At 64.1% G+C, this 27937-nt stretch overlaps 1 protein-coding gene across 4 annotated transcripts in view; it reads right to left on the bottom strand.

Annotated features, from left to right (window-relative positions):
• The window catches only part of RYR1 (ryanodine receptor 1), a 108580-nt gene that overhangs the window by 74512 nt on the left and 6131 nt on the right, over window positions 1-27937 (bottom strand). For 3 of the 4 annotated variants that reach the window (XM_050928319.1, XM_050928318.1, XM_050928317.1), the window contains exons 2-27: window positions 25536-25655; window positions 25107-25211; window positions 21049-21123; window positions 19247-19325; window positions 18048-18160; window positions 17512-17605; window positions 16987-17083; window positions 16393-16467; window positions 15101-15257; window positions 14266-14430; window positions 13809-13930; window positions 12680-12866; window positions 12122-12257; window positions 11772-11867; window positions 10428-10546; window positions 9913-10046; window positions 8976-9217; window positions 6978-7170; window positions 6379-6595; window positions 5802-5906; window positions 4463-4566; window positions 3982-4065; window positions 3023-3182; window positions 2327-2474; window positions 1134-1339; window positions 640-814 (exon numbers count right to left, since the gene is read on the bottom strand). In XM_050928319.1, coding sequence (XP_050784276.1) covers window positions 640-814; window positions 1134-1339; window positions 2327-2474; window positions 3023-3182; window positions 3982-4065; window positions 4463-4566; window positions 5802-5906; window positions 6379-6595; window positions 6978-7170; window positions 8976-9217; window positions 9913-10046; window positions 10428-10546; window positions 11772-11867; window positions 12122-12257; window positions 12680-12866; window positions 13809-13930; window positions 14266-14430; window positions 15101-15257; window positions 16393-16467; window positions 16987-17083; window positions 17512-17605; window positions 18048-18160; window positions 19247-19325; window positions 21049-21123; window positions 25107-25211; window positions 25536-25655 — 3508 coding nt within the window. Of the gene's footprint in view, window positions 1-639; window positions 815-1133; window positions 1340-2326; window positions 2475-3022; window positions 3183-3981; window positions 4066-4462; window positions 4567-5801; window positions 5907-6378; window positions 6596-6977; window positions 7171-8975; window positions 9218-9912; window positions 10047-10427; window positions 10547-11771; window positions 11868-12121; window positions 12258-12679; window positions 12867-13808; window positions 13931-14265; window positions 14431-15100; window positions 15258-16392; window positions 16468-16986; window positions 17084-17511; window positions 17606-18047; window positions 18161-19246; window positions 19326-21048; window positions 21124-24366; window positions 24388-25106; window positions 25212-25535; window positions 25656-27937 lie in introns of all 4 variants that reach the window. The other variant, XM_050928316.1, reaches the window with a different exon arrangement.

The raw sequence follows: 27937 nt of genomic DNA on the forward strand, positions 1-27937 counted from the left end.
TATAATTGGACCCGGGTGCGTGGCTGATCCTTTGGGGTTGGAAGAACCTTTCTTTTATACGATGAGATAGGATGATGATGACTGAAAATCTCATCTGACGTGTGTGTCTGGATGGAGCCTGCGGCTGGGCACTTTAAGGGAACTGCATTATTTGGACTCCTGAGTAACCAGTGAGATACTAGAGAAGCCGTTTGGGGTTGGTTGGTAAAACTAAGCATTGGAATAACTACCAGCTTCTGGGCTTTGTCTGCCCCATTTTGTTTGCAGTTCACCCTACCTGAGTGACCTTAGCCGGCACCCACGGGCAGCACTGTCACACCCCCCACACAGGGGGAAGGAGGGTGCAGAGAGGGGACATCAGACATGTTCGTGTCCACAGCAGGAACAAAACCCAGCTGTCCCAGCACCCAGCCCCCCCCCCACTCCAGCCAATAGCCCGCACTCCCCTCCCAGAGCTGGGGAGAACCCAAGCATCCTGGCTCTCAGTCCTCTGCTCTAACCACTAGACATCACTCTCTTCCCAGAGCCAGGGATAGAACCCAGGAGTCCTGGCACCCAGCCCCCCTGCTCTAACCACTAGCACTGACTCCCCTCCCAGAGCCAGGGAGAACCCAGGCGTCCGGGCAGCCAGCCCCTCACCTTCTCCGATCTCGATGTCCTTGAAGGCCAGCTCGGAACCCGAGTCGCTGATCAGCATCTCCCCGTTGAGCGTGAACATGATGTGGTTCTCAGTCAGGTCGATCATGCAGCCGACCACGTCGCCCGGCTGCCAGGAGCGGCCGAAGGGCTCGCTGCCGATGTGCCAGCGCTGACCCTGGGGAGGGGTGGGGAGGGTCAGCGGCCAGGAAAGGCGCCAGGGCCCAGGCTGGTGACATGGGGCGCAATGGCCGGGGGGGGGGGGTCAGCGCGGCCAGAGGGTACCACACCAAAGGGCAGGACCCCAGGCAGGGGGGGACCTGGCCTGGCATGGCAGGGAGCGGGGGATACAGGGTTAGGGCAGGCTGTTGGTTTGATCCAGGGGGCAGGGGGACAACGGGCTGGGGGGTCCTGCTGGGCTGATCTGGGGGGCCCGTTGGGTGACCCGGGGGGCCGGCGGATACCAGGCTGGGGGGGCCACTCCCTCCCCCACTCACCCGGTGGCCGTTGAAGACGTAGGCGAGCTCATCGGCCCCCAGCTCCACGTCAGGGCGCACGTCCGGCCGGGCCCAGCCCACGCGCATTTCGCCCGTGGTCACCGCCTCGAACTCGAAGTACCACCTTCCGGCCCGCACGGCGTAGCACTGCTCCGCCCGGAACACCCGCCCCCGCTCCGAGCGCGCCGTGGGTATCCCCTGGGCCGCTGCGGGGCAAGGGCAGGGTCAGGGTCAGGGTCTGCCTGCCCCCGGGGCCACCATCACCCCCTGACCCCCTCCCCACCCTCACACAACCCTCCCCTCCCCCACACCTCACCACCCCATCTCTGCTCTCCCTACTAGCCCTGTGCCCTCCACTACTCAACCACCCCCCCAACAACCCCCTCTCCACAGGGGGGGCAGAGGAGTGGAGGAGACAAGGGGGGTCTGGGGGAAGGGGCCTTGGGGAGGGCAGGAAGGGGCCCCAGGGGGAGGGGAGATGAGGGGGCAGGAGGGGGCTTCAGGGGGACTGGAGAAGGGGAGCCCCAGGGGAGGGCAGGAGGGGGTGTGGGGGAGGGGCCCTGGAGGAGGGCAGGAGGGATCCGGGGGAAGAACCCCAGGAGGAGGAGAAAAGGGGGGCCCCAGGGGAGGGCAGGAGGGGTCCAGGGTGGGCCCAGGGGAGGGGCCCTGGGAGGGGGAGAGAACGGGGGGCCCAGGGGAGGGGCCCCAGGAGGAGAGAAGGGGGGGCCCAGGGGAGGACAGGAGGTGTCCGGGGGAGGGGCCCCCGAGGGGAAGAGAAGGGAGGCCCAGGGGAGGGCAGAAGGGGTCCAGGGTGGGCCCAGGGGAGGGGCCCCGGGAGGGGGAGAGAACGGGGGGCCCAGGGGAGGGGCCCCAGGAAGAGAGAAGGAGGGGCCCAGGGGAGGGGAAGAGAAGGGGGCCCAGGGGAGAGCAGGAGGGGTCTGGGGGAGGGGCCCCTGAGGGGGAGAGCAGGGGTCCAGAGTGGGCCCAGGGGAGGGCAGAAGGGGTCCAGGGTGGCCCCAGGGGAGGGGCCACAGGAGGAGAGAAGGGGGGGCCCAGGGGAGGGGAAGAGAAGGGGGGTCCAGGGGAGAGTAGGAGGGGTCCGGGGGAGGGGCCCCCGAGGGGGAGAGAAGGGGTCCAGAGTGGGCCCAGAGGAGGGCAGGAGGGGTCCAGGGCAGGGGCCCCGGGGCACTCACAGGTCTCCTGGTCGGGGGGCTCGATGTTGTAGCCGTAGCCGATCAGCGTGCGCACGGCCTCACACAGGCTGTTGCGATTGGTCTTCTTGGTCCGTTCGTCCAGCAGGTTGTAGGGCACCAGGCGCGGGTTCCGCTTGTTCTTGATGTCCTGGTGACACGCACACGCCACGGACACACACGGGACAGGGGGAAACCAAGAGGAGCTGCTCTCGAGCCAGTTCAAACCCAGTCGATTGCCTGGGCCCAGCTGGGAGGGGCTGCTCCGGCTGCTGCCCATCCCTCTGCGGATCTCAAAACACCGAACTCATGTCGCTCCCATCCCGCCCCCATACAGCCACTTGCGAAGCAGGGATGGACCATGGCCCTGGGTCACTGAAGGGAACGAGGCAGGGGGAGAACCCAGGAGTCCTGGCTCCCAGCCCCCTGCTCTAACCACCAGCCCTCGCTACCCTCCTAGAGCCAGGGAGAGAACCCAGGAGTCCTGGCTCCCAGCCCCCCACCTGGTCTAACCCCTGGATACAATGCCTGGTTCCATCACGAAACCGAAGACAGCCCAACGCCCACTCACCCTGGCACAGAGCGGGCGGTAACAATCCCCCAGCCCACCCCAAGAACCTCCCCAGCCCCCACCTACCCTGGCCCCTCAGCCTGGCCCCCCAGCAGTCCCCTCCCCAGGCCCCAGCCCCAGCCCCCTACCTGCACGATGCTGTAGGTCCAGCCCTGGCTGACACGGTCCCGGGCCCACACGTTGTGCCCGTTCTCGGCCAGCTTGTCCACCAGCGTGTTCTGGGCCGGGGTCAGCTTGACATGGGCCAGGTCCAGCGGGGCCGGCTTGTAGCCATTGGACATCATGTACCTGCCAGGCGAGGGGCTTTCTGCTAGGACCTGCCAATCAACCTCCATCTCCATCTAGCCGAGTATCTCCCCCTCCCCAGCTGATCTAGCCTGGTATCCCCACCCCCAGTGTCGGAGCGAGAAATTTCCACTGTGTGCACCTCAGTTTCCCCATGTGCTGCCTGGTTAAGGAGGCAGTGGGCAGAGACCCACGTCTGGGGCTCATGGAGAGTCCCAGAAGACACTGGCCACTCCAATTGTGCAGACATTTGGCACCTAGAGCACCTGCACAGCCCCACCTGCCTTACGGAGCCGGGAGGACGAAGGCCTGAGGGGGGTCAGGGGGCTTGTTAAGTGGGGGCAGCTGGAGGCAGCGGAGAGGCACCTGGACTGGAACTCAGGGGATCAGGGGGGTCAGACCGACCCAGATGGCTGCGAGTCTCTCCGGAGCCGGGAACGGGGGGCGGGGGGAGAGCTGGTTGTAGGGTGTGAAGCAGGGGGGCTGGTGGCCCCGAGGGCCGGTCCCAGGAGGCAGGGAGACCACGTGGCTTGCCCCAGTGACAGCGTGTGACCCTGGGGGGTCTAGCACACTGACGGGGTCCCCGCCTGAGAGCACCGGATCTGCAGCCCCATGACACCCGTGCCCAGACCTCCAGCCTGTCCCCCCGCCCCATTTATTTGGTCACCCTGGGGCTCAAAGTTTCAACAAGCCCAGGCCAAGCACTGCCCAGGGGCGACGTCCCGGGGCCGGTGGAGCCTCGGGCGGCTCCATGGGGGTCACGTCCCCCCAGGCTCTTCCCCCTCCCCCCCCGAACACCCACGTTTTGGGCAGCTTGGTCTTCTTGAGGTTTTCCTCGGCCTTCTCGTCGGCCATGCCCACGTGACAGCCCAGCGCCAGCAGCGTCCTGGGGGGGGGGACAGCAATGGGGGGGTGTCAGCTCCCCAACAGAGCCTCCTGCCCTGCCGCCACCCCCAGGAGACGAGTCCCACATCCCTTCCCTCCGCTGCCACCCCCACAAGAGATGAGACCCCCCCCACCCCCCACCCTCAATGGACAAGTCCCCCCTCCCTCCACTGCCCCCCAAGAGATAAGCCCCCCCATCCTGTCCCCTTGCTCAGCAGCCACCCCCTCTCCCCCATCCCAATTCTCCCCCCATCCCAGCTGGACCTCCCTCACCCACCCCTAGTGTGGAGAGGGGTCTCAGCCCCCCACGTCCTCAGGCCCCGTGACAGCCCGCCCTCCCCCATGTTTCCGAGTCCCTGCAGACGTTACCCTCCATGTCCCCCCGTTCCCCTGCTCACTTCAGGGTCTCCCCCGACATCTGCAGGTTGTAGTTCCTCTCCGGCTCGGGCAGGCTGTGGAAATCCAGCAGGCAGGGGTGAAGCCGCTTGTTGTCGTCCCGGATCTGACAAGGGGACGAGGGGTCAGCGACCCACTGACATCCCGACCCGAGTCCCTCCCAACCCCCACCAGCAGTGGGTTCTGGGAAAGGGGCTGAGCTGGGGTATTCGGGGAGCACGGGCTGAGCTGGGGAGTTCTAGGAGGCAGGGGCTGGGGGTCCTGGGCACAGGCCAGGCAGCGGGTGCATAGGGGGCAGGGTCTGGGCCAGGCTGAGTTGTTCTATGGGGCAGGGGTTGGGCTACACGGTTCTGGGGGGAAGAGACTGGGCTGGGTGGTTCTCGGGGGCAGGGGCTGGGCTGGGTGGATCTGGGGGACAGGGGCTGGACCAGGCTGGGGGCTTCTAGGGGGCAGGGGTTGGGCTCGGCCGGCTGCCAGGCAACCCATCTGAAAAGCAGGACCCAAGGGCTGGCAGCCGGTGGGCAGCTGGTGCCCACCCCTCAGCGACACCCCCTCTCCCGGCCGGGGGCAGCTACCAGTCATGGGGTGGGGGAAGAGGTCAGAGCAGGAGCAGAGATGCTCCCCGGTGGGAAGCAGTAGGGATGGATGGGGGGTAGGCAGGGGCCTGTAGGGGGCATGAGGGCACCCATGGGCCCACAGGGGGGTACGGGGGGCACTCGTGGGCCCTGTAGGGAGCTATGGGGGGCACTTGTGTTCCCACAGGGGGGTATGGGGGCATTCATGGTCCTGTAGGGAGCTATAGGAGGCATCCGTGGGCCCACAGGGGGCTACGGGGGGCACTCGTGGGCCCATAGGGGGTACAGTGGGACACTCATGGTCCTGTAGGGAGCTATGGGGGGCACTCACGGGCCCACAGGGGGGTACAGGGGGGCACTCGTGGGCCCATAGGGGGTACAGTGGGACACTCATGGTCCTGTAGGGAGCTATGGGGGGCACTCACGGGCCCACAGGGGGGTACAGGGGGGCACTCGTGGGCCCATAGGGGGTACAGTGGGACACTCATGGTCCTGTAGGGAGCTATGGGGGGCACTCACGGGCCCATAGGGGGTACAGTGGGACACTCATGGTCCTGTAGGGAGCTATGGGGACACTCACGGGCCCACAGGGGGGTACAGGGGGGCACTCGTGGGCCCATAGGGGGTACAGTGGGACACTCATGGTCCTGTAGGGAGCTATGGGGGCACTCACGGGCCCACAGGGGGGTACCGGGGGGCACTCGTGGGCCCATAGGGGGTACAGTGGGACACTCATGGTCCTGTAGGGAGCTATGGGGGCACTCACGGGCCCATAGGTCCAGCCCTGTTCGATCCGGGTCAGCGCCCACAGCTCATGGATGTTCTCCGCCAGCTTCTCACGGATCCTCTCCAGGTGCGGGGGGAGGACGATCTGTGGGGACAGGGGTTAGCCGAGGCCCCCCAGCCTGCCCAGCCCTGCCTTGGTGGACACTCCCGAGCGGGTCCCGGCCTCCCGGCAAGAGGGGGTCAGTGCCTGGGGGCAACATGCACTGGGCGGCTCCCCACAGGCCTGAGGCCAGGCTGCACCCATCTCCCCCCCGGGTTGGGACAGGTTGACAGCCCCCCCCACAGCCTCCCAACCCCCTCCCCCAGACTGGGTGGGGGGTCTCTTCCCACAAGTTCCCCCAAAGCCAGGGAGGGACCCTCCCCTGCACCCCTGTAGCCAGGTGGGGCCCCTACCCCGAACTTCCCCCGAGCCAGGCGGGCCCCTCCCCCGAACCCCCCCCCTCCCCGGAGCCAGGCAGGGCCCCTCCCCCAATCCGCCCTGGAGCCAGGCAGGGACCCCCCCCCCCCCGAGCCAGGCAGGGTCCCTCCTTCCCAGGCCGGGGCTCCGGGGGTGCTACCTGCTGGGTGTCCACGGGGCAGGGGGTGAAGGCCGTGTGGGACAGGGCCTGGGTGGGCCCCAGCAGGCTGCGGACGCTGCCCACGTCCTGCCTGTACTCCTTGATGGGCTCCACCCGCATCCGCTCGCGGGGCAGCAGGGCCTCGAAGCAGGGCGCGTAGCCCGGGGGGGGCAGGAACTTGAAGTCGCCGTGGCGGCCCCCCAGGAGGAAGCGGACCCTGTGGGGGGATTGTGATTGCTGGACCCCTCCCCCACAGCCAGCTGGACCCCTTCCCACTCCTCCCCCCACCAATTTTCCCTCCCCATCCCCCCCAACTGCCTTCTCCTCCCCTGCAGCCCCCCTTCCTGGATTCCCTCTCCCTGCTGGCCCCCACCCCCACTTCTGTCCCTCCGCTCCTCCCCCCACCAATTCTCCCACCCCGTCCCCCACAGCCGCCCTCTCCTCCCCGGCAGGCCCCTAATCCCCCAACCCCATCAGCTCCCTCCTGCCAATCCCTTCCCCACCCTGGTCAGCCCCCTCTTCGTCCTCCTCTTCCTCCCCCCTCCTTTCCCCTATTCCTCCTCCCCACCCCCATTCCCCCTCCCCCGGCCCGGGCTCACTTGATGCCCGCGGAGAAGCTGACCACGGGGAAGAAGAGCCCGTCCACGTTGAAGTTCTCGAACATGCCCTGCACGGGGAAGCCGTTTATGCGGAAGGACATGCTGGGCACGCTCAGGTCCAGGCAACAGCTCACCACGTCGTCGGCCGCCAGCGTGTGCTGGCCGGGCGAGGCCACGGCGCGGGCCACGCGACCTGGGCGGGCGGAGACGGGAGGCTGGTGAGAGGCCGGGCTGAGCAGCAGGCGAGGGCGGGGGCAAGGGGCAGGGCAGAGCGTGGGTGCAAAAAGACACGGCGAAAGGCCGAGGGGGAGAGAAACACGGGTGCAAGGAGCGGGGGGTGCTGATCCAGGCATGCTGGCTAGTAACCTCCGCACCCCGCGGCCGCACGTCTGCATTCGGCACAAGCAGTCGCTCCCGAGCCGAACCTGGCCTACGCTCTTCTCCACCGTTAGGGGCTCGGGGCACGCGGGTGTTCTCCCATCGTGACGGGCAGGGAGCGGTCGCCCTGGCATGTCCCAAAGGAGAAAGACAAGACGTATGACTGCTCTGGCCTGGCCCAAGGTGAGGAGATGCCTTCGCGCCCGTTGGAGCCAGCGACGGAGAGAAGGGGAGCGCCGGGACACCAGAGGGCCGAGCTGGGAAGCTGGCTGGGTAAATGCAGTTGCAGACCCTAGACTAGTCCACAGGTTAGGCATAAGCAGGTGGCTTTAGGGGTGTCATCCGGTGAGCAAACCTGTGCAAGGTGAACGTAACGACGCTGCACAGCACGGCTTCCCAGCGACTGGGATCGTACCGAGCCTCTGTTCCTCCACTAGCTCCTCACTGACTTTTTGCAATCCCCCGGACTGACACTGGAGATTTCGTCCCCTGAAGCTATTTCATACAGAGCCAAAGCGAGGTCAAGCAACAGACGGTGCAGCTTCCCACAGGGTGCAAAGAGTAGGCAGAAGTGTGCAAGTGTGCCAGAGAGAATACACAAGAGAGTGTCCATTTGTGTGAGGACCTGAGTAAGGAATGTGCAGGAGGCCAAGTGTGACGAACTGGGACTGTTCTTACTGTGATCTGTGAGTGCTGAGTGGGGGGTGTTGGCCTGGGAGGACGATCTGCATTGGGGGATGGAAGACTGGCCTTGGGGGAAGATACCTAAGCAGGTAAGGTCAGAACCCAAGAAGGGGTTAGAGGCCAGGTGACACCTCTGCCAGGGAAGCTGAACAAAGGCTAGGGGAGGAGGGAAGGACAGACAGGGCTCTGACCCCCCCCAGGGGGCTGTGCTGCTCCTGGGACCGCAAGATGGACCTAATTGGGGAGGATCCTGTTGTCTGCACCTGCAAGGCCTGTCTTGGACTGTGTTCCTGGCGTCTAACTAAACCTTCTGTTTTACTGGCTGGCTGAGAGTCGCAGGAAGCCGGGGGTGCAGGGCCTGGTCTCCCCCACATTCTCTGACACCGTGCAAGAGCATCCGTGTGCACATCAGCGTGCAAAAGAACATGAGAGAAATACTGTGGGCATAAGTGTGCATGACACAGTGTGCAACAAGTGTGCAAGACTGTGTCAGCACATGAATGTGCGTGAACAAGTGTGCAAAAACACACAACAGAATGTGTGTACAAGAATGGATGAGTGAGTGTGCACTGAACATGTGTGCAAGAACAAGCAAGTGAATGTTAATGTGCACAGAAGTGTGCAAAAGAGAAATAGGGTGCGCATAAGAGCATGCACAAGTGAGCATGCAACAAGCGTGCAAGGCAGTGCACACAAGATAATATGCATGCATAAGGGTGCATTCGTGTGCAATGAGTGTGCAAGAACCGGAGTGCGAAAAGAGCATGCACAAGGGCGTGCATAGGTGCGTGCAGGAGGATGTGCAAAATCACATGCCAAAAAGAGCATGTGAGTGTGCAAGAGGGGGCCTGGGCACTCCCTCTGCAGCACCCCCATGCCTGCTCCTTTGCATGCCCGCCAGAGCGGCCAAGCCCTGGGCAGAGCCGGGGCTCGTACCTGACCAGAGGTGCAGGCCGTCGAAGCCAAAGGAGTACAGGTCGTCCCCCACGCCGTTGCCGCCCCAGCCCTCCCCGCCCCCGGGGTAGGGGCTGTAGCCCTCGGCAATGGCCCAGCCCACACGCAGGTGGGTGGCCTGCGCCGTGACGAAGGGCTCCACGTAATCCACGATCAGCTCGTAGTACCACTTCTTGTACTGCGTCGAGCCCTCGTGCGTGCCCAGGAAGATGTTGGGGCGCATGCTGTAGGGCAGAGAGAAGCACTGGGGAGGGAGAGGCTGGGGGGGCAGGAAGGAACCCCCCCCTCCTCCAGCACACATTATGCACCTTGCAAACTACAAGGTACTACCACCTCTGGGGTGGGGCACGGGGGCTGTTTGTACAGGGACCCCTCGCCAGCGCTGGGATGCAGCCACCTCTGGGGTGGAGCACAGGGGCTGTTTGTACAGGGACCCCTCGCCTGCCACTGGGATGCGACCGCCTCTGGGGTGGGGCGCGGTGGCTGTTTGTACAGGGACCCCTCACTCAACGCTGGGATGCAACAACCTCCGGGGTGGGGCATGGGGGCTGTTTGTACAGGGACCCCTCGCCCGGCACTGGGATGCGGCCGCCTCTAGGGTGGGACACAGGGGCTGTTTGTACAGGGACCTCTCGCCAGCGCTGGGATGCAGCCACCTCTGGGATGCGGTGCGGGGGTTGTTTGTACAGGGACCCCTTGCCCGGCGCTGGGATGCAGCCACCTCTGGGGTGGGGTGCGGGGGCTGTTTGTACAGGGACACCTCGCCCGGCGCTGGGATGCGGCCGCCTCTGGGGTGGGACATGGGAGCTGTTTGTACAGGAACCCCTCGCCAGCGCTGGGATGCAGCCACCTCTGGGGTGCGGCGCGGGGGCGGTTTAACAGCTGTACAGGGCAGGAAGTGAGTCAGCCCTGCCCTCACCTGGTGACGTAGTTAATGAGGCTGGTCTGCAGGAGCAGGTCGCGGCGGGGGAGCAGATTCTCGGTGATGAGGTTCTGGTTGGAGCGCACGGCCACCCCGTTGCAGACGCACAGAGAGCAGAGCACGTCGAGGACCTACCGGGGTGGGGAGAGGAGACAGCACTGGGGTTTCCGCTGGGATGCAGGACCCCAGCCTGGCCCTGCCAGCCAGCTGCTGGACGCCCCAGGGAAGGGATCGAGTGCCATTTCAGAACAGAGGGGGGCAGATCGGGGTGTGGTCAGAGCACACTGCGCTGTGACTTGTCCCTGCCCCCCAGGGCCCGTGGTGGTGGTGGTGAGGGGCAGCGCGAGTTACAGCAGCCCGGGGGTTGCTCTAACTGACAGCAGGGAGCAGACAGGGCCCTCAGGGTGGAAGTACAATGGGGCCTTACCACCCATCTCCAGCCTGTCCCTGCCCCCAAGGCAGGGACAGGAGAGCCGAGGATTCGGCCCCGGAGCTGCGGGCGACTACCTCACCTTGTGGTTGCGGCCGTGCTTGTCCAGCAGGGAGATGATGGATTTGATGTGGTTCTCCTGGATGATGTTCAGCACCTCGGGGCTCTCGATGAGGACGCAGTACAGCACCTCCAGGATCCCTGGTGGGGGGCACCGGGCCGTGCGTGAGTGCACGCGTGACCGGGCAAGCGTGTGATGAAGTGGGGGATTTTCTTGTTTTTCCCTTGTTTTCCAGTGATTTGCATGCAGAGGGGGTGGGACAAGTGTCCCCGGGTGTTACTGGTTTAACGAGGGGAGGGGAGAAGGAGTTTGTTGGGACACAGGACTGGAGAGGGAATGTGGGACCCCGGCCGATGGCCTGGAGGATGGAGACCCCAGCGACTGCTGACCTGGCGACCCATAGGCCCAGCTCAGGAGTCACAGCCGGTTCTGGCCAGTGGGGGACAATGGGCTGCGGGGAGAGGACCCCGGTGACCTGACCACCCGGTTCCAGCCAGAGGAGGGCGGAGAGGAGAGGAGGCCCAGGCGACCCTGTTTATCTGGAGAGAGGACAATGGACAGAGGCAGGGCCTGGGGCTGGGGGTCTCGGATGCCCAGCTGGGAAGCAGGGGGGCTCGGGGCTGGAAAGGGGGAGCAGGCAGAGCCCCCCTGGATGCAGGGGAGACTGGGATGTGCTGGGCTGAGGGAGGCCAGGCCTGAGCCCCTGAGAGTTTCCTGTGCTGGGTTCAAACGCTCAGTAAACCCTCCTGTGTTACGCTGGCTGAGAGTCGCGCCGGGCTAGAGAACAGGGCGGGGGGTTGGGGCATTATCCCCTTTGGGGGACAGAGGCCCTGGGGGTCCAGAGCGAGGGGACTCCCTGAGGGGGCCCACGGCAGAGACAGATGTGCTAAGGCTCAGAGAGGTGCAGTTCCAGGAGGCGGAGGGGCCTGACCCCGAGAGAGAGTGGCCCCCCAAGAAGGGCTGTTGCACTGAAGGGGGTTCCCCCCGGGACCACATGGGGCCAAGAGTGGACACGATCAGCGAGTCCGCGACAAAGTGTCACACACACACCTGGGGTGGGTCGTGTGCATCGCGTGGTGTGGCCGCGCAGGCGAACATGCACCCGAATCCGCCACTGCCATGAGCACACGTGTGGATTCATGTATCTGCTCGTGTACACGTACCGCTGGCCGTGTCCACATGCGCACAGCACAGATCTGCGGGAGCGCATGCATGTGTCTGCGGGCTTCTGCCCATGCCTTGGCCAGGCCAGGGACGTTCTCTAGGCCCCGGGGAGGGCCCAGCCGCTCGCCTCACCGCCCTGGATGCGGCCCATGAGACCCGTCCCCCCACCCAGCGCCTCTCACCCCTCCTGCCCAGTCTCACCGGAGGAGGCCTCCAGCCGGTCGAGCTTGCTGACCAGCCAGTCCAGGTTGTTGGAGAAGAGGGCGCAGTTGGAGCGGTTGCCCCGGATCAGCGAGGCTGCGGGGCGAGAGAGGGGCCGTCAGCCGGGGGTGCCGCCTCCCCCACCCCCGAGCAGGACCCTCCCTCCCACTCCTCCATCCAGCAGGCAGGCCCACGGCTCAGCAGCCGGGGCTGGTTTCTGCCCTGCCCGGCCTGGGCCAGCCGCTCTCTGCAGGACAAGCCTCATGGCCGGCTGCCCCCAGCTCCGCAGCCCCGTGGGGAGGAAGCGAGAATCTGCCCTGGCCCCGCTCCGGTTCCAGGCCCCCACGCACCCAGCAGCTCGTACAGCAGGTTGACGATCTCCTTCCAGGACTCGGCCGCCTCCTCGCCGGCGAACTCGGCGAAGTGGGCGGCCGTGCTGTACAGGTTGAGACGGTCGATGCAGTCCAGCACCAGCGTGATCATGCCCTGCGGGGAGCCGAGCGCAGCGGTCACACCCCAGGGCACCAGCCTGACCTCCCCCACCAGCAGAAACCCCCACCTCCAGGCCCCCCGCAGCCAGCTCCTGTCCCTTCCTGCCCAGCCCAAAGCATGGGACCACTTACCCTGCCACTGAGATGCAGCCACCTCTGGGGTGGGGCAGGGCAGCTGTTTATACAGGGATCCCTCGCCCATGGCTGAACGTTGCTTCCTGCTGCACAGTGCCCCCTGGCACTACATTGGAGCTGGCACTGACTGCGAGGGGACAGCGGCCCCTACTGAGCCCCACACCAGCTCCCCATAGCTCAGCCCCCCATAGCCCTAGACTGCCAGGAGAGAGCGCCTATCCCACCCCATGCTGACCTCACCCCCCCCTTTGCACTGGCCCCGTGCCCCCCCTTCCCACCGACCTCCTCCTGGAAGAGGTTCTGGCGGCTTTTGAGAGATCGCAGCCGGCCCTGCTTCTCCTCGTGCTGCAGCTCTTCCTCCGGGTGCTGGAAGTAGATGATCAGGTCCCGCAGGCTCAGGATCATCCCGTCGATGGGCAGCGCGGTCCCGGCTCCGGCCTTGCCCTTCCCGCTCAGGCTGTCCAGGCCCCTGTCAGCACCGCGGAGGGAGGGGGTCAGCCTGGCCCCGCTGCCCAACCCTGCTGGGGGCAGATCCCACTGCTCCCACCAGCAGGCAAAGGACCAGAGCCCCCCAGCAGGGCAGGGGACGGATTTGGGGGAGCTGAGGGAGACAGGAGACCAATCGAGAGGGGGCCCAGCGGGGGAGGGCAGCAGAGCTGTAGCAGGAGGCCAGGATGGGAGGCAGAGAGAAGGGGAGCTGAGGGGGCCCAGGGGCTTTGCTGGGGAAGGAGAGGAGTTAACGAGGGGGGGTAAGAGGGAGTTGCGGGAGCAGGGGGAGGGTGCAAGGGGCAGTGGCGAGGGGGTGCCTAGGAACGGGGCCTGCTCAGGGGCAGGGGAGAGACCATGCCCACCCGCTTCCCAGCTCAGGGGTCCCCAGAGCGCGACCTGCTCTGCACCCCCCTGCAGACACCCAGACCTGATACCCGTCCCCTGGAGACTGACCCCCAGAGCCAGCAAGGGGCATCAGCCAGGCTGCTCAGCATGCTGGGGGGGCAAAGTGTGTGTGTGTGGGGGGGACCAGAGCATCCACCCAGCCAAATGGGGGGGACATGGTAACTGGAGAGATCAGCCCCCGCCCAGGTCAAGCCCCTCATCTCCAACCTCTCCCTAGGTTCTGCACCCCCGATCTGCAATGCCCCCCAGGGTTCATCCGCCCATTTCCCGGGTCCCCCATGGGACACAGCCCCCTCCCCATGACCTTCCCCCAGGGTCCAGCCCCCCAGGGCTCTACCCCAGCTCCCAGGGCCCCCTGGTGTCCCCAGATTTGGCCCCCTCCCCCGAGTTCCCCTGGGTTCAACCCCTGGGCCCCCCTGGTACCCCCCAGGTATGGCCCCTTCCCCCGAGTGCCCCCAGGGTGCAACCCCCAGCCCCCCCCGGGGCCCCCAGGTTCGGCCCCCTCCCCCCGGCCCACCGGACGAAGTGGCTGTAGAGGCCACTGGTGCTGTAGATGATGCGGGCGGCCTGCGACTCCTCGTGCTGGCAGCGGGTCAGGGACAGGGCGTCGTCCATGTGCCCCTCCTGATGCAGGATGGCCTGGGGGGTGGGCAGAGCCATGGGGTGAGCGGGGAACAGGAACCCCCCCCCAAACCAGCCACCCACCCCCACTCTGGGCAGCCCCAGGGACACCCCCCAACCGGCCACCCCCCCCGGGCAGCCCCAGGGAACCCCCTCAACTGGCCCCCCACCCCCGCGCTGGGCAGCCCCAGGGACACCCCCCCAACTGGCCCCCCGCACTGGGCAGCCCCAAGGACACCCCCCCACTGGCCACCCGCCCCCCCCGGGCAGTTCCAGGGAACCGCCCCAACCCGGCCGCCCCCCTCCCTCTGAGCAGCCCTGGGACCCCGTGGTGCGTCCCGCCCCACACCCACCTTCCTCTTGAGCAGCCCCAGCCGCAGGGCCTTGGCGTCGGGCGCGGCGTAGGTCAGCCACAGGCCGCTGGCCGCATGCTGCACGAAGCACATGGTCTCCCCGTACTTGATCTCGGCGGCCCCCATGCCCTCCACGTCCCGCTTGGGCGCCACGTCCAGCTTCTCCTGCGGGGGGGCGAGAATGGGGGAGAGGGGGCGCCTTGAGGAGACGGGGGCACCAGGAGTGTGGGGGGGGGCGTGAGTGTGGGGGATGCGGATGCTGGGGATGGGGGGGCCATGAGTGTGGGTGGGTGGGGATAATAAAAACATGGGGGCTGGTGGGGGCAGGCACAGAGGAGGTGGTGAATGTGGGGGTGAACGGGGGGAGGGGCTGGGGCTGGGAATGCAGGGAATGGGGGGCGGCTGCCATTGGGGGAATGGGGTGGGGAGGAGGGAAGGGCCTCAGCTCAGGCCCAGCCCCCTCCCCTGGCCATAGAAGGACAAGCCGCAGCCCCCGACTCTCGGCTCAGCTGTCTCTGGGGGTCACCCCCACACTGCCCCTGCTCTCACGCCAGGGGAGTCAGTGCTGCCTGTCCTGGCACCTGGGGGCAGGCGAGGGGGCGTCCAGCCGTCAGCCCCACAGCCGCACAGTCCACCCTGCGCTGAGATGCGGCTGCCTCTGGGGTGGGGCGTGGGGGCTGTTTGTTCTCCCACGCTCAACACTACGGGTGGGGAAGTGAAGGAAAATCCCACCTTCAAGACAAATGTTAGGGTTTGACCCTGGCCCTGCCCCCCGCGGCCCTGCCCCGCCCCGCCCCGCCCCGCACAGCGTGGCGCCCCCCAGCCCCACTCTCACCTTGGAGGCGCGGAAGCAGAAGGCCGTGGCCTTGGTGTTGGCTTTCTCAGCGTCCACCACGACCAGCCCCTTCTCCTCGGTCAGGCCCAGGTAGCGCCCGGTGGTGACGTGCCGCACCCGGAACTGCTGCCCCCATCGCATGTAGCTCCCACTCCAGCTGCCGGGGGGGGCAGAGAAACCCAGCGCTGGCGCCACCCCCCGGCTCTGGGCCCCCCAGCTCCACTGGAGGCTGGGTCATCCCAGACCCCGCCACCCACCGGATGCAACGATTGTGGCTGGATTCGAACCCGCCCCCCGTCCACATCCGTCCAGTCCCCGACCTCCCCAGTCTGCACAGTCCCCTCCCAATCCATACAGTCCCCAGCCCCCCTGGTCCATACAGTCCCCAACCTCCCCCGGTCCATAATTCCTCCCTCATCCACACAGTTCCCAACCCCCTGCTCCGTACAGTCCCCCTGGTTCATACAGTCCCCAACCCTCTGGCCCATACAGTCCCCTTGGTCCATACAGTCCCCAACCCCCTGGTCAATACAGTCTCCCACTCCCTGCTCTGTACAGTCCCCAACCCCCTGGTCAATACTATCTTCCCCCCCACCCCCGGCCTATATAGTCACTCACTTCTCTGTCCATACAGTCCCCTTGGCCCATACAGTCCCCAAGCCCCTACTTCGTACAGTCCCCCGGGTCCATACAGTCCCCAACTCCCAGTCAATACAGTCCCTGACCCCCTGGTCAATACAGTCCCTAACGCCCTGGTCCATACAATCTCCCCCCCAGCCTATACAGTCACTCACTTCCCTGTCCATACAGTCCCCTTGGTCCATACAGTTCCCAACCCCCTGGTCCGTACAGTCCCCCGGGTCCATACACTCCCAACCCCAGGTCAATACAGTCCCCAAACCCCTGGTTTATATAGTTCCCCTCCCCAGCCTATACAGTCACTCACTTCCCTGTCCATACACTCCCCTTGGTCCATACAGTTCCCAACCCCCTGGTCCGTACAGTCCCACGGGTCCATACACTCCCAACCACAGGTCAATACAGTCCCCCCAGTCCCCAACCCCCCGGCCTATACAGTCACTCATCTCCCTATCCATACAGTCTCCTTGGTCCATATAGTCCCCGATCCTCCAGTCCATGCAGTCCCCCCTAGTCGCTCACTTCCCTGTCCATACAGTCCCTGCCCCCACCCCACATCATCCAGCACTATCGTCTGAGCGTGACACCATCATCCCAGGCTTGCGCCCTCTTTCTCCGGGGGGCGGAAGGAGCAGAACCCGCAATTTCCCTACCTGATGCGCAAGGGCTCCAGCCTCCAGAGGGAGCGGGCGTGGGTGCAAACACCGCCGCCCTCGTAGGTCACCACCCTGCCGACGAGAGAGGGGGAGTGTTGGCGGTGTGGGGGGGAATCGAGCTAGGCCCCCCCAATCCATGGGAACGCAGGCTAGATCTGGCCACCTCAGCTCACCACGGAACAGGCCGATCTCCCTAAAGACCCAGTCGGGTCCCAGCGGAGACAGGCCCTGAAGGCGCCAACAGAAACTGAGGTTTCCCCCATTGGGCCAGGCGCTGCACAGACACATAACAAGAGACAGTCCCTGCCCTGAAAAGCTGGCAAAGGGTGGGAGGGGAAACTGAGGCACAGAGAGGGCTGTGACTCGCCTGAAGTTGCCTAGCAGGGCAGGGCAGAGCCAGGAACAGAACCCAGGAGCCTGGCCCCTCCTCTTCCAGCGCTGCCCCTCCCCTGGGTTACACGACCACGTCGCCCTCCATCCCCCGGCCCAGGCAGGGACCCCCAGGCCACGCTCTTAGCTGGAGCTCCCAGTGCCAAAGGCCACGGGTTCGCACCCGCTGGGGTGGGTGTCGAATCATCCTCCGGGCCATACCTGCGCTCTTCCTCGCCCTGCTCGCTGGAGGAGATGGTGAGGCATTCGTCCATGTGCCCGTGGAAGAGACGCATGACATGACCCCCCGTCACGTACCCTGGCAGGAGAGGAGAAACCAGCGAATGTCAGTGCAGGGGTGGGGAGGGCCAATGATGCAGAGAACCCAGGAGTTCTGGCTCCCAGTCATTCCCCCCCACCCACCGCTGTAACCACCAGACCCCACTCCTCTCCCAGAACCAGAGATAGAACCCAGGAGTCCTGGCACCCAGAACACCCCCCGGTTTAACCAATGGACCCCACTCCCCTCGCAGAGCTGGGGTAGAACCCAGGAGTCCTGGCCCTCTCTCTTCTCTCTCCTATCAGAGGGGCAGGAAGTCGCCTCCACCTAGGGACCTGCAGCCCCTCAGCTGCTAGTGTCATGGCCGCGGTCTCAGGGGCCGCCCACAGGGCTGGCATGGGGCAGGGGATCCCAGGGCCGGCAGCGGGAACCCACAATCCCTGGGAGCAGGGTGGGGGGAAACTGACCTTCCTCGCAGCCTGAGCAGATGGGGTTCATGTTCCAGAGCGTCTGCATGAAGGAGGCGTCAGCCTGCAGGTCCCCGCTGGCCGTGGAGAGGTGCTGGGCGGGGGTAGAGAGACAGAAAGGTGGGGGGGGGGGGGGTTGGCGGAGGGCCACGGGAGACAGCTGTCTGCACCAGCGCAAACCCAGGAGTCCGGGCCCAGAACCACCTGCCTCTCCCACATACCTGTACCTGGGGTCTCCTCATTGGGTCAGCAGACCCATGCATGGGGGGCTTGCACACCCATGCATGGATGCAGCCACACAAACGCACAGGGGGCTTGCACACCCATGCACACACACACGGATGTAGCCACACACACGCACGGGGGGCTTGCACACCCATGCACGGATGCAGCCACACACCCACTCTGATATACACACTCACGCTCCCTTGCACATGTGCAAACACATCTATGCCCCACACGTGCATGCACACAACACACATGCACACCCAGGCACACACACACATATGCACACCCGTGTGCACAGCCCTACTCACCAGGTAGCGCTCGGAGGAGACGCTGACCAAGATGAGATCGTCCCCGACTCGAACCTTTTCGCCCTCTGACCGTTGCTTGGAGGCAGGGTGGATGATCCACCAGCAGGCTTCCCCTGGGGTCAGGACACAGACAGGGCACGGGTGCAATCAGCAGCCAGAGGGGCAGGGAGGGGATAGGCCCAGGGACAGCCCTGGCCCCCCTCCCGATTCGCAGGCGCCCCCCCCCCCGCTGCACTCCCTTGGGCACCACAAAGGTTGGAACCTGGGGACCACCCAGCCCTGGACCCTCCCGCCAGCCCAGGGCACCAGGGCAGGAACCTGGCACTACTGGACTGCAACAGGGCTGGGATTCTCCCCATGGCGGCACAGCCCAGCAGCCGGGAATCCCCCCACCCCACTCCGGGAACTGTGGGGACGTAGGTGCCCCACTCCTCCTCCTCCTCCTCTCTTTAATCTGATCACAGGCAGGCGCCGGCCAAGTCCCCTTTGAGGGTTTGCCAGCTGACCCCATGGGGCTCTGCATCTGAACCCCTCGGGTCAGGGAGTCAGGGCTTAAGGGGCGCGTTGCCAACCCAGCAGGAAGGTGGCAGGCATGCAGCTGGCATAGGCCCCTCGGCCGGGCAAATGCGGACGAACCATGACAGTATGAATGGAAACACAGCGCTGCATGCTGGGCATGTGGGGAAACTAAGGCACAGAGTAGGGCAGGGACTTGACCCAGGTCACATGGTGATCTGAGTCTGAGAAGGGGTGGGGCCTAGTGCTGGGAGCCAGGACTCCTGAGTTCTACCCACAGCTCTGGGCTGGGAGTGGGGTCTACTGGTTAGAGTGAGGGGACCAGGAGCCAAGACTCCCAGGTTCTATCCCCTGCTGTGGGGGGTAGGGTCTAGGGGTTACAGCAAGGGGACCAGGAGCCAGAACTCCAGGGTTCTAAACCCCCTGGCTTGCTGGCTGAGCTTGGACAAGTCACTGCCCCTGTATGTGCCTCAGTTTCCCCAACAGCAGTGTCTGTGCAGCACCATGCACAATCGAATCCCAGTCCAGGGGTGTGGCTTCCAGATACTACCATAATACATTTAATTAAGAGCAATGAAAATGTCCAGCAGTGCAATGGGTTCTGGTCCATGGCTGAGGCTCCCAGGTGCTACTGTAATACACCTAAACAACAACCTCTGCATTGTCGGTCGTGCCACCCCTACCTGAGGCGTCCTCCTGGAGCCCCACGTCGAAGGCCAGTTTGTCCATCAGGGAGCGGGACGTGGTCAGGCAGCTCAGGTACTGTCAGGGCAGGAGGCAGCAGGGTTAGTAGGGAGCGGAGCTGACACCGCCTGGCGGTGAGGACGTTGGAGTGGGAGCCAGGACTCCTGGGTTCCATCCCCGTCTTTCGGAGGGTCTGACGGAGCGGGGGATTTTCTTACAGGTTTGCATGAACATTGCATGCGCCTCAGTTTCCCTGGGTGCTGCGTGTGTAACGAGGGGCTGGGAGGGGGGTTGTTGTGCAGGACCAGATGTGACCTCACCTGGCAGCAGGATCCTGACAACAGTCTGGAAATTGGGTACCCAGCAACTAGTGCCCAGAAGGTCCCCCCGCCCCCCGGCCCAGCCAGCCGGTTCTGGCGAGTGGGCTGAAAACAGGCTGAGCGGAGAGGACCCCGTGACCTTCCCAGCCCAGCTAGGTCCAGCCAGCAGGGGAACAAAGCCCCCCTGGCCTGTTTACATGGGATCTAAGACAAAGGACAGAGGAGGAGCAGTTGGGGAAGGGGACATGGGGGGGTTGGCTGGACTGGGGACGAGGAGCAGTTGGGGAAGGGGACATGGGGGGGTTGGCTGGACTGGGGACAAGGAGCAGCCAGAGCCCACCTGAGCTGGGTCAGATCCAGCTGGTTGGGGCTGAGAGTGGCCAAGCCCGAGAGCCCTGAACTGCCCAGGCTGCGTCCAGATGTTAAATAAACCTCCTGTTTCATGCTGGCGGAGAGGCAGTGCAGTCTGGAGATTGAGGGCGGGCGGGGGGAGGGTTGCTCCCAGGGTCCAGGGGGCCTAGAGCGAGAAGACTCCCTGAGGGGACCCACGGGAAAGAGAGGCTGGATGGAGAAGGGCCGAGAAGAGCATCACACGAAGGGGGCTCCTCCCAGGGGCTGTACGGAGCCGAGAGCAGGGGTCCAGGGCTCTCGATGGGGCTCCAGGCTCAGCTGGACGCGCTGCGGAGAGACGCAGGGCTGCGAAATGGGGCCGGAGAACTGACCCAGGACAGCTCACATCTGGCATTTGCTCCTGGCAGATACATGCTGCGCCCCATCGCCCCTTGGCATTCCCCGGAATGTGCCCCCCGGTGCGGGCATGGAACGCATTACATGGGTGTTTAAAACAGAGCCGTCCGGCCTGAAAGCCTGTGATGCAAAACAGCCCCAGCTGTCAGCAGGACCCTGGAGGGCGAAAGATTGCAGGGCCCTGGCAGGGGCACGGGCAGAAGGGCATTTGGGGTGGTGCCAACAGAGCGTTTGGGCACAGAAAGAAGCCAGTGGAGGAAAATGAGGCAGTGAAAGGCCGGAGCTGCTGAAGGAGCAGCACCGGAAAACGGCACCATCCCCTGCGCCAGGTGAATGCCCAGTGCCTTAGGCGCCCGGGGGAGATGCAGGAAGGAGCAGTGTCTGCCGTGCTGCCCTGGGAAAAGGAGTGACCCCAGCTGCTGGACCCATCACCCCGGCACCCCATCCAGCACGTGTACCCACCCGACAACCCAGCTGCTGGACCCATCACCCCGGCACCCCATCCAGCATGCGTACTTACCCGACAACCCAGCTGCTGGGCCCATCACCCCGGCATCCCGCGCAGCATGCGTACACACCCTGCACTGCACCCCAGCCGCTGGGCCCATCACCCCGGTGTCCCACCCAGCATGCGTACACACCCTGCACTGCACCCCAGCCGCTTGGCCCATCACCCCGGCATCCCATCCTGCTTTGCACTGCTCCCGCTCTGCCCCCCCAACCCCATCACTCACCATGGCGCTGTGGTAATGGCGGAGCAGGATGGCATGGCCGTAGAGCAGGGTCCTGTGCCCGCCGCCCTGTGAAGACTGGAGTGAAGCAGACAAAAGGAGGTGGCCGTCGGTGAGGGAACTCAGTGCCCGCCAAAGGCCGGGTGAGACCAACAACTAGGGGAGCTGCCGGAGGGGCTAATTACAGCTCAACTCATCTCACTGGGGACTCACTTACCGCTGACCTGAGCTGGATTCAGACCAGTGACTCAGGGCTCCCGGGTGCCACAGCCCATGAGCAACGCCGCCCCCCTTCTTCCCCTCCCCAGCCCCGAGAATCCAGCCCCAAGAATCCATCCCCGGTCTAACGGGCCAGGGCAGGGTGCTGCCCAGCTGACCTGACGTGGCATCGAGCCCTTGTCTCTCTCCCCAGGCACCGAGGAGTGCGGCTGGTAGCCCTGGCCCCCCTCCCGATTCGAAACACACACCCCGCTGCACCCCCTTGGGCACCGCGAAGGCTGGAACGTGGGGACCACCCTGCCCTGGACCCTCCCACCAGCCAGGGCACCAGGGCAGGAACCTGGCCTTACTGGACTGCAACAGGGCTGGGCCTCACCCCATGGCGGCACAGCCCGGCACCTGGGAACCCCCCACCCTGCTCCGGGAACTGGGGGGGCATCCATCCTAAATCAGCTCCCCCAACCCCCATGAGAGCCAGTGCCGCCCCTTCCCCCTAACCCCCACACTGTCCGACGGAAAAGCCGTGCCCTGCAGGCTGGAGTCCAGGTACGGATCTAGTCTGGCATGGGAAATGCTGGATACCAGGTGACACCCCCCAATGCCCACTGATCCACCCGGGCCACACGCGATTGCTGTTATTACCTGGCACCCGCCAACCGAACAGTATCAATTGGCACCATGAATAATAGAGCTCTGGTTCTACAGTCCATAAGCCAGATTACTAGAGTATATACGGTCATTGTTTTACAGATCATATTACTAGAATATATACGGTCACTACTGGGCAGGCCATATTGTGAGAGCATATGTGGTCCCTACTGCATGGGCCATATTACTCGACTATACATGGTCATTATTGTACAGGCCTTATTACTAGTGTATATATGGTGATTATTGCAAGGGCCAGTTATAGGGCCATCCCACTACGTATGATCATGATAACATGGGCCATGGCACATGGTCACTACCTGTGCCCTATTACCATGTATAATCATATAACATGACCTATTATACGATTATTAAACAGGAATATTACCATATATGAGGACTGTGCATGTTATGCCCACATTACTGCCCGGGCCTTATTGCTGTATATGATCAGTGTTACACAGGCCATCTCGTATAGTCAATATTAGCTGGGCCATATTGCTGTATATGGTCAGTGTTATGCAGGCCATCTCATATAGTCAATATTGCCTAGGCCGTATTGCTGTATATGGTCAGCGTTATGCAGGACATCTCATATAGTCAATATTACCTGGGCCATATTGCTGTATATGATTAATGTTACATGGGTCATCTCATATAGTCAATATTGCCCAGGCTGTATTACTGTATATGGTCAGTGTTACGCGAGCCATCTCATATAATCAATACTGCCTGGGCTATATTGCTGTATATGGTCAGTCTTATGCAGGCCATCTCATACAGTTAATATTGCCTGGGCTGTATTGCTGTATATGGTCAGTATTACGCGAGCCATCTCATATAGTCAATATTGCCCAGGCCGTATTGCTGTATATGGTCGGTGTTACATGGGCCATCTCATACAGTCAATATTGGCTGGGCCATATTGCTGTATATGGTCAGTGTTATGCAGGCCATCTCATATAGTCAATATTTCCCGGCCCGTATTGCTGTATAAGGTCAGTGTTACACGAGCCATCTCATACATTCAATATTACCTGGGCTGTATTGAAGTAATATGATTAGTATTATGTGGGCCTGGCACGCTCCTTATTTCACTATAATAAGCTGCTGGTGGCAAGGGCCATATTGTTGTATATGGGCATGGTACCGCTCTGTTATATGAGCACTCCTGGTCCCTCTGCCGTGCGCCGTCTCAACCCACGGCTAGTGGGGTAAAGAGGCTCAGAGAGACCCTGCGTCAGAAACCTCCACTCCCAGCATGCCGTGCAAGGCCATGGGGCACATAAGATGTGTTGCCTCAGCCCACCCCTCAGCTCTGCATAGTGCCCCACGCTGGGGGGCCCGGCCTGTTGGCATTTAGGGACCATGCGGTGAAGGGAGGGATGGTGGAGGATGGCATCAAAACAGCACCGCAACTGGGAATGGGAGGGGCTAGTGAGGGAGGAGGGGTCACGGGGAGATGGAGCGAAGGATGGAGGGGGTGTCGGGGGGGGAGGGGGCTGCCAGGAAGGAAAGGGTTACTCAGGGGGGGCGCTGGGGTTTCCACCTTGTCTGAATCAGGATAAAAGGGGAATGATGGAGGCTCCTTTGTTCCCACCACCCAACTCCACCCAGGGATCTCAAAGCACGGCCCAAACCCGGCCACTGCACTGCATGGTACGTGAGGGACCCCTCGCCTGGCGCTGGGATGCAGCTGCCTCTGGGGTGGGGCATGGGGGCCATTTACACAAGGACCCCTCGCCCACTGCTGAGATGCAGCAGCCTCTGGGGTGGGGAATGGGGGTTGTTTATACAGGGAACCCTTCCCTGGTGCTGAGATGCGACCATTTATAGGGCAGGGCCTGGGGGCTGTTCATACAGGGACCCTTCGCCTGGCCCTGAGATGCAGCCGCCTCTGAGGCTGGGTGTGGGAGCTGTTTCTACAGGGACCCCTTGCCCACTGCTGAGATGCACCCAGCTCTGGGGTGGGGCACAGGGGCTAGTAATACAGGCACCGCATGCCTGGCACTGGGAGTTAGTGGTTAGAGCAGGAGGACTGAGAGTCAGAACTCGAGTCCCCTTTCTAGTTTTGTCACGTACTCAGTGTGTGGACTCAGGCAAACACTCCCCTGGCGCAGAGGCCGTGGGGCAGCATCCGATTGGCAAAGCACTCGGGGACCCTTCGGCGGCTGAGCATAGGGGCATGATCAACATCGTCCTCTGGGACACAAATCAAGAGGGCTTGTGAGAGCTTCAGGAGACAGTGTCTGCCCTGGCCTCAGGGGAACGGCCCTTGGGGGGCTCCAGCCGAGACAGCGGGGGTCCTGTTTGGGCACCCTAGCTCCCAAGGGGGCACTCTGTTCTCCAGAGCGGCTGCCAGGGGGAGCAGGTGGGAACCCCAGCGGATGCACGTGGGAGATGGAGGGGGGTGTTTAGGTGGGGGGGGGTCACTGCAGTGAAATCGGCACATACCCACTTGTCCAAGTCGACACCCTAGAGCGTCGGCAGATGGGTGGAGAAGCAAAGGAGAGAGAAAGGGAGAAGAGAAGAGATGAACCGACCGCCTGCTTGGGGGGGGGCTGGCGGGGACCCCCATCCAGGGCACTGCAGATCCTCCCTAGCTCCACCTCACCCTGAGCAAAGGGCACACGATAACCCACGGGCAGAGGGTATGGGGAAAGGGGGGGGACAGTCAAAAAAGCCGCCTGGACCAGGCCTTTTCCTCCCAACTCGCCGGCGGCCTGGGGAACTCCCCACCACTAGACATTCCTGTGCTCAGCAGGGCTACCGAAAAGGCGTGGCCAAGCCCGAGAGAATGGAGAGGGGACCCAGAGGAGCCAGGGGGCCTCCGAGGGCTGCTCGTCATGGGGGTCAGGAGGGAACGTCCCATGGGGCAGAGATTCTGGGCCATTCCTTAGAAGCAGCCGGTGACAGGCTACTGGGCTGGATGGCCCCCTCGTTCTGCTCCAGCCCGTTCTACCCAGCCCTGAGACTCATCCTGCATTTCCCTTCCCCGATCGCTTCATTCCCCCTTCCCTGGCCCCCTGGCCCCCCACTGCCCCCCGTCTCCCCCTCTGTCCCCCAGCATCCTCTGTACACCCCAGGGAGCCCCAGACACCCGTAGGGCCGACGGACACAGCCATAGGACGGAGAGAGGGCCTCCCCTTTCTCCCCCAGGCAATGCCCCCCTCGGCTCGTCCCTCCGCGCTCACCTCGCTGCCCACCTCCATGGTGTTCGCCAGCATCTCCTGCAGGGCGCGGACGGAGAGCGACTGCTCCAAGATGAAGCAGCAGATAGCCAGGTCCGGGGGGACATTCTGCGGGGAGAGAGGAACAGGGTCAGAGAGGGGTCTGCCATCCCCCATGGGGAACCAGACACGCGGCCCTGGAGCCACGACCCCAAGGGGAGCGGTGGAGGAAGCCGGAGAGGACTGGAGGGGATGTGTGTGTCATAGCACCCACCCAGGGAGATTCTCCCACAGGGGGCTGTCGCTCTGGGGAGAGGAAGGGGCTGAGGGAACTGAGATTCTGGCTGCAAAGGGGGGTGGGAGATGGGGAGGGGTTCAGGCTGCACATTCGCTCCCTCCTCCCCAGCCTGGGGCCCAGCGAGGACGGGGGGAACAGGGGCTCCGGGGGCTCACCTGGGCATTGGAGGTCGACTCCAGGAAGCAGAGACGGTTGCCAAAGCCTTCGGCCGCCAGGCACAGTTTGAGTTGCTCCTTGAGGATGGTGGCGGAGCACTGCAGGACGACTTCATCCTCCTGGGGCAGGGAGACATGGGAGGGGGGCGCTCAGGACTCCTGGGTTCTATTCCAGGCTCAAGGAGGGGAGGAGGGTCTAGTGGTTAGAGCAAGGGGGGCAGAGGTTGGGAACTTCTACCCAGCTCGCGGCGGGGAGGTGGGGTCAGTGGTGGTGGTGGGGAATGAGAGAGCCAGGACTCCTGGGTTCTACCCCAGCTTGGAGAGGGGGGCAGTGGTGGTGGTGTTGGGGAATCTGAGAGCCAGGACTCCTGGGTTCTACCCTAGCTTGGAGAGGGGGGGCAGTGGTGGTGGTGTTGGGGAATCTCAGAGCCAGGACTCCTGGGTTCTATCCCAGGTTCTGCCACCGGGCCGAACCCCTCCATGCTCCCGTCCCCTACCCTGAAACATGGAAGGGCCTCGGGGGCTGACAGGGGTTGGGGGTGGGTTACAGGGCCGTGGGGGAGGGGGACTGACAGCTGGGGGGGTATGGATCTCCCCCCACTTGTGATTGTGCTATCGTCAGGAATCAACCCCAGGAGTCCTGACTTGCAGCCCCTTGCTCGATCCCCTAGACCCCGCTCCCCTTTGGTGCTGGCGGGGGGCAGATTCTTGCAGAGCCACAGCCCTCCCGCACCATGCAACCCACTGAACAGACCCTGTAGGTCCCCCCAAAATGCCCCCTCCCCTCCGCCTGGGGGGATCAGGGCAGGTTCCGCCCCTCAGGCCAGGGGTAAACAAGCCTCTGAGAGCAGCCACCTGTGCCCAGGCTCCAGGACTCGCGGGCACCTGGCCCTGCCCATCAGAGGGGGATCCCCCCCCGCACGCTGGCTCTCCCCTACACACTGCACTTGGAGACACAGCCGGCCGCTCCAGCAGCGTCAAACCGGAGTCACTCCGGATCTACCCCAGCGCGGGCAGGGGCAGGCCCGGCTGCGTTCAGCCTGCTCTGCCAGGGCTCATGAGCTCCCTGGGGCTGCAGGGGCGGGCGAAGGCTCAGACGAGAGAGACCCTGTGGAGGGGTGTAGGGGGGCACATTCAACCGAGCCGCAGCAGCAGGCCGGGGGGTGCCAGCCCAGGTGTCAGGAGAATGACTCGGAGCAGAATTCTTTGCCCGGGGCACCCGCCTAGTGCCAGCGGGCACCTCGCCTCCTGCCTACAGGCGCTCATTATCCGCACACGCTGGGAGTTAGAGCCGGGGGAGGGGGGATGGGCTGGGAGTCAGGTCTCCTGGGTTCTCTCGCCAGCTCTGGGAGTGGTTAGCGCAGGGGACTCCTGGGTTCTTCCCATTCCCCACCTCCCACCCCAACTTCACCCCCGGGGTGAAGCGCGGGTGCTGTTTATACCGGGAACCCTCATCTGGCACTGGGATGCAGCCACCTCTGGGGCGGGGCACAGGGGCTGGTGAGCAGCTGCCCTGCATTTTAAGACCGGAAGTGACGGGATACAACAGCCTCTTAAAACGGTAAGGCAGCCAGAGCCGTCGAAGACAGCACTAAGGATGGGGGTGGGGGTCGCGCTTCATTTTGGGGTGGGGCCCCCTGTCATCGGGGGGCAGAGCTCAGTGACCCGCCAGCACCTGGGGCTCTCATGACGAGCAGGTAGATGCAGTTCCCTCCACATGTCCCAGTCAGGCCCCCCCGCCCCTCCCCACTGCTCTGCTCTCCTCCCCACCTCCCTCCAGGGACCCATCGAGGTGCATTCCCACCCCCCAACTGCCTCCCCACCCACATAGGGTGCTCCCTCCGCATTGCCCTGCCTGGGCCAACTCCGGTTACAAGACAGGTGCCATTTCCACAGGGGAATGTGCTGGGCCAGCCCCCGCTGTGCTACCATTCCTCCCCCTGTGGGGAGATCAGCCCCCACCCCCCACCAAGCCAGGGTACAGCAATGGGGGGCCCATCTCCTGCCCTCTGATCTAGGGAGAGGGGTGGCACTGGTGGCTCCTATATTTCCAGAGCCCTCCCCACGCCATGCAGGCTGTGTTGCCCAGTGTCTACACCCAGCTGGCATCCTGCCCCATCCACACACCCTGCCCCTCGCCCAGGAACCAGGCCTCCTCCAGAGCCTCTGGGTCCTCAATATACCAGGCCAATGGCACATACACAAAACACCCACCCCTTGAGTATGACAGTAGCACCCCGAGTCCCCCACCGAGATCAGGGCCCATCGCGCAGACCCCTACCGAGATCAGGGCCCCATCGTGTCAGGCGTTGCACAGACCCCCACTGAGATCAGGGCCTCATCATGCCAGGCACTGCCCAGACCCCAACCAAGAGACAGTCTTTGCCCCACATCTATAGAGC

The sequence above is a fragment of the Gopherus flavomarginatus genome, chromosome 18 (genome assembly GCF_025201925.1).
Source record: "Gopherus flavomarginatus isolate rGopFla2 chromosome 18, rGopFla2.mat.asm, whole genome shotgun sequence".
Classification (NCBI taxonomy): Eukaryota; Metazoa; Chordata; order Testudines; family Testudinidae; genus Gopherus; species Gopherus flavomarginatus.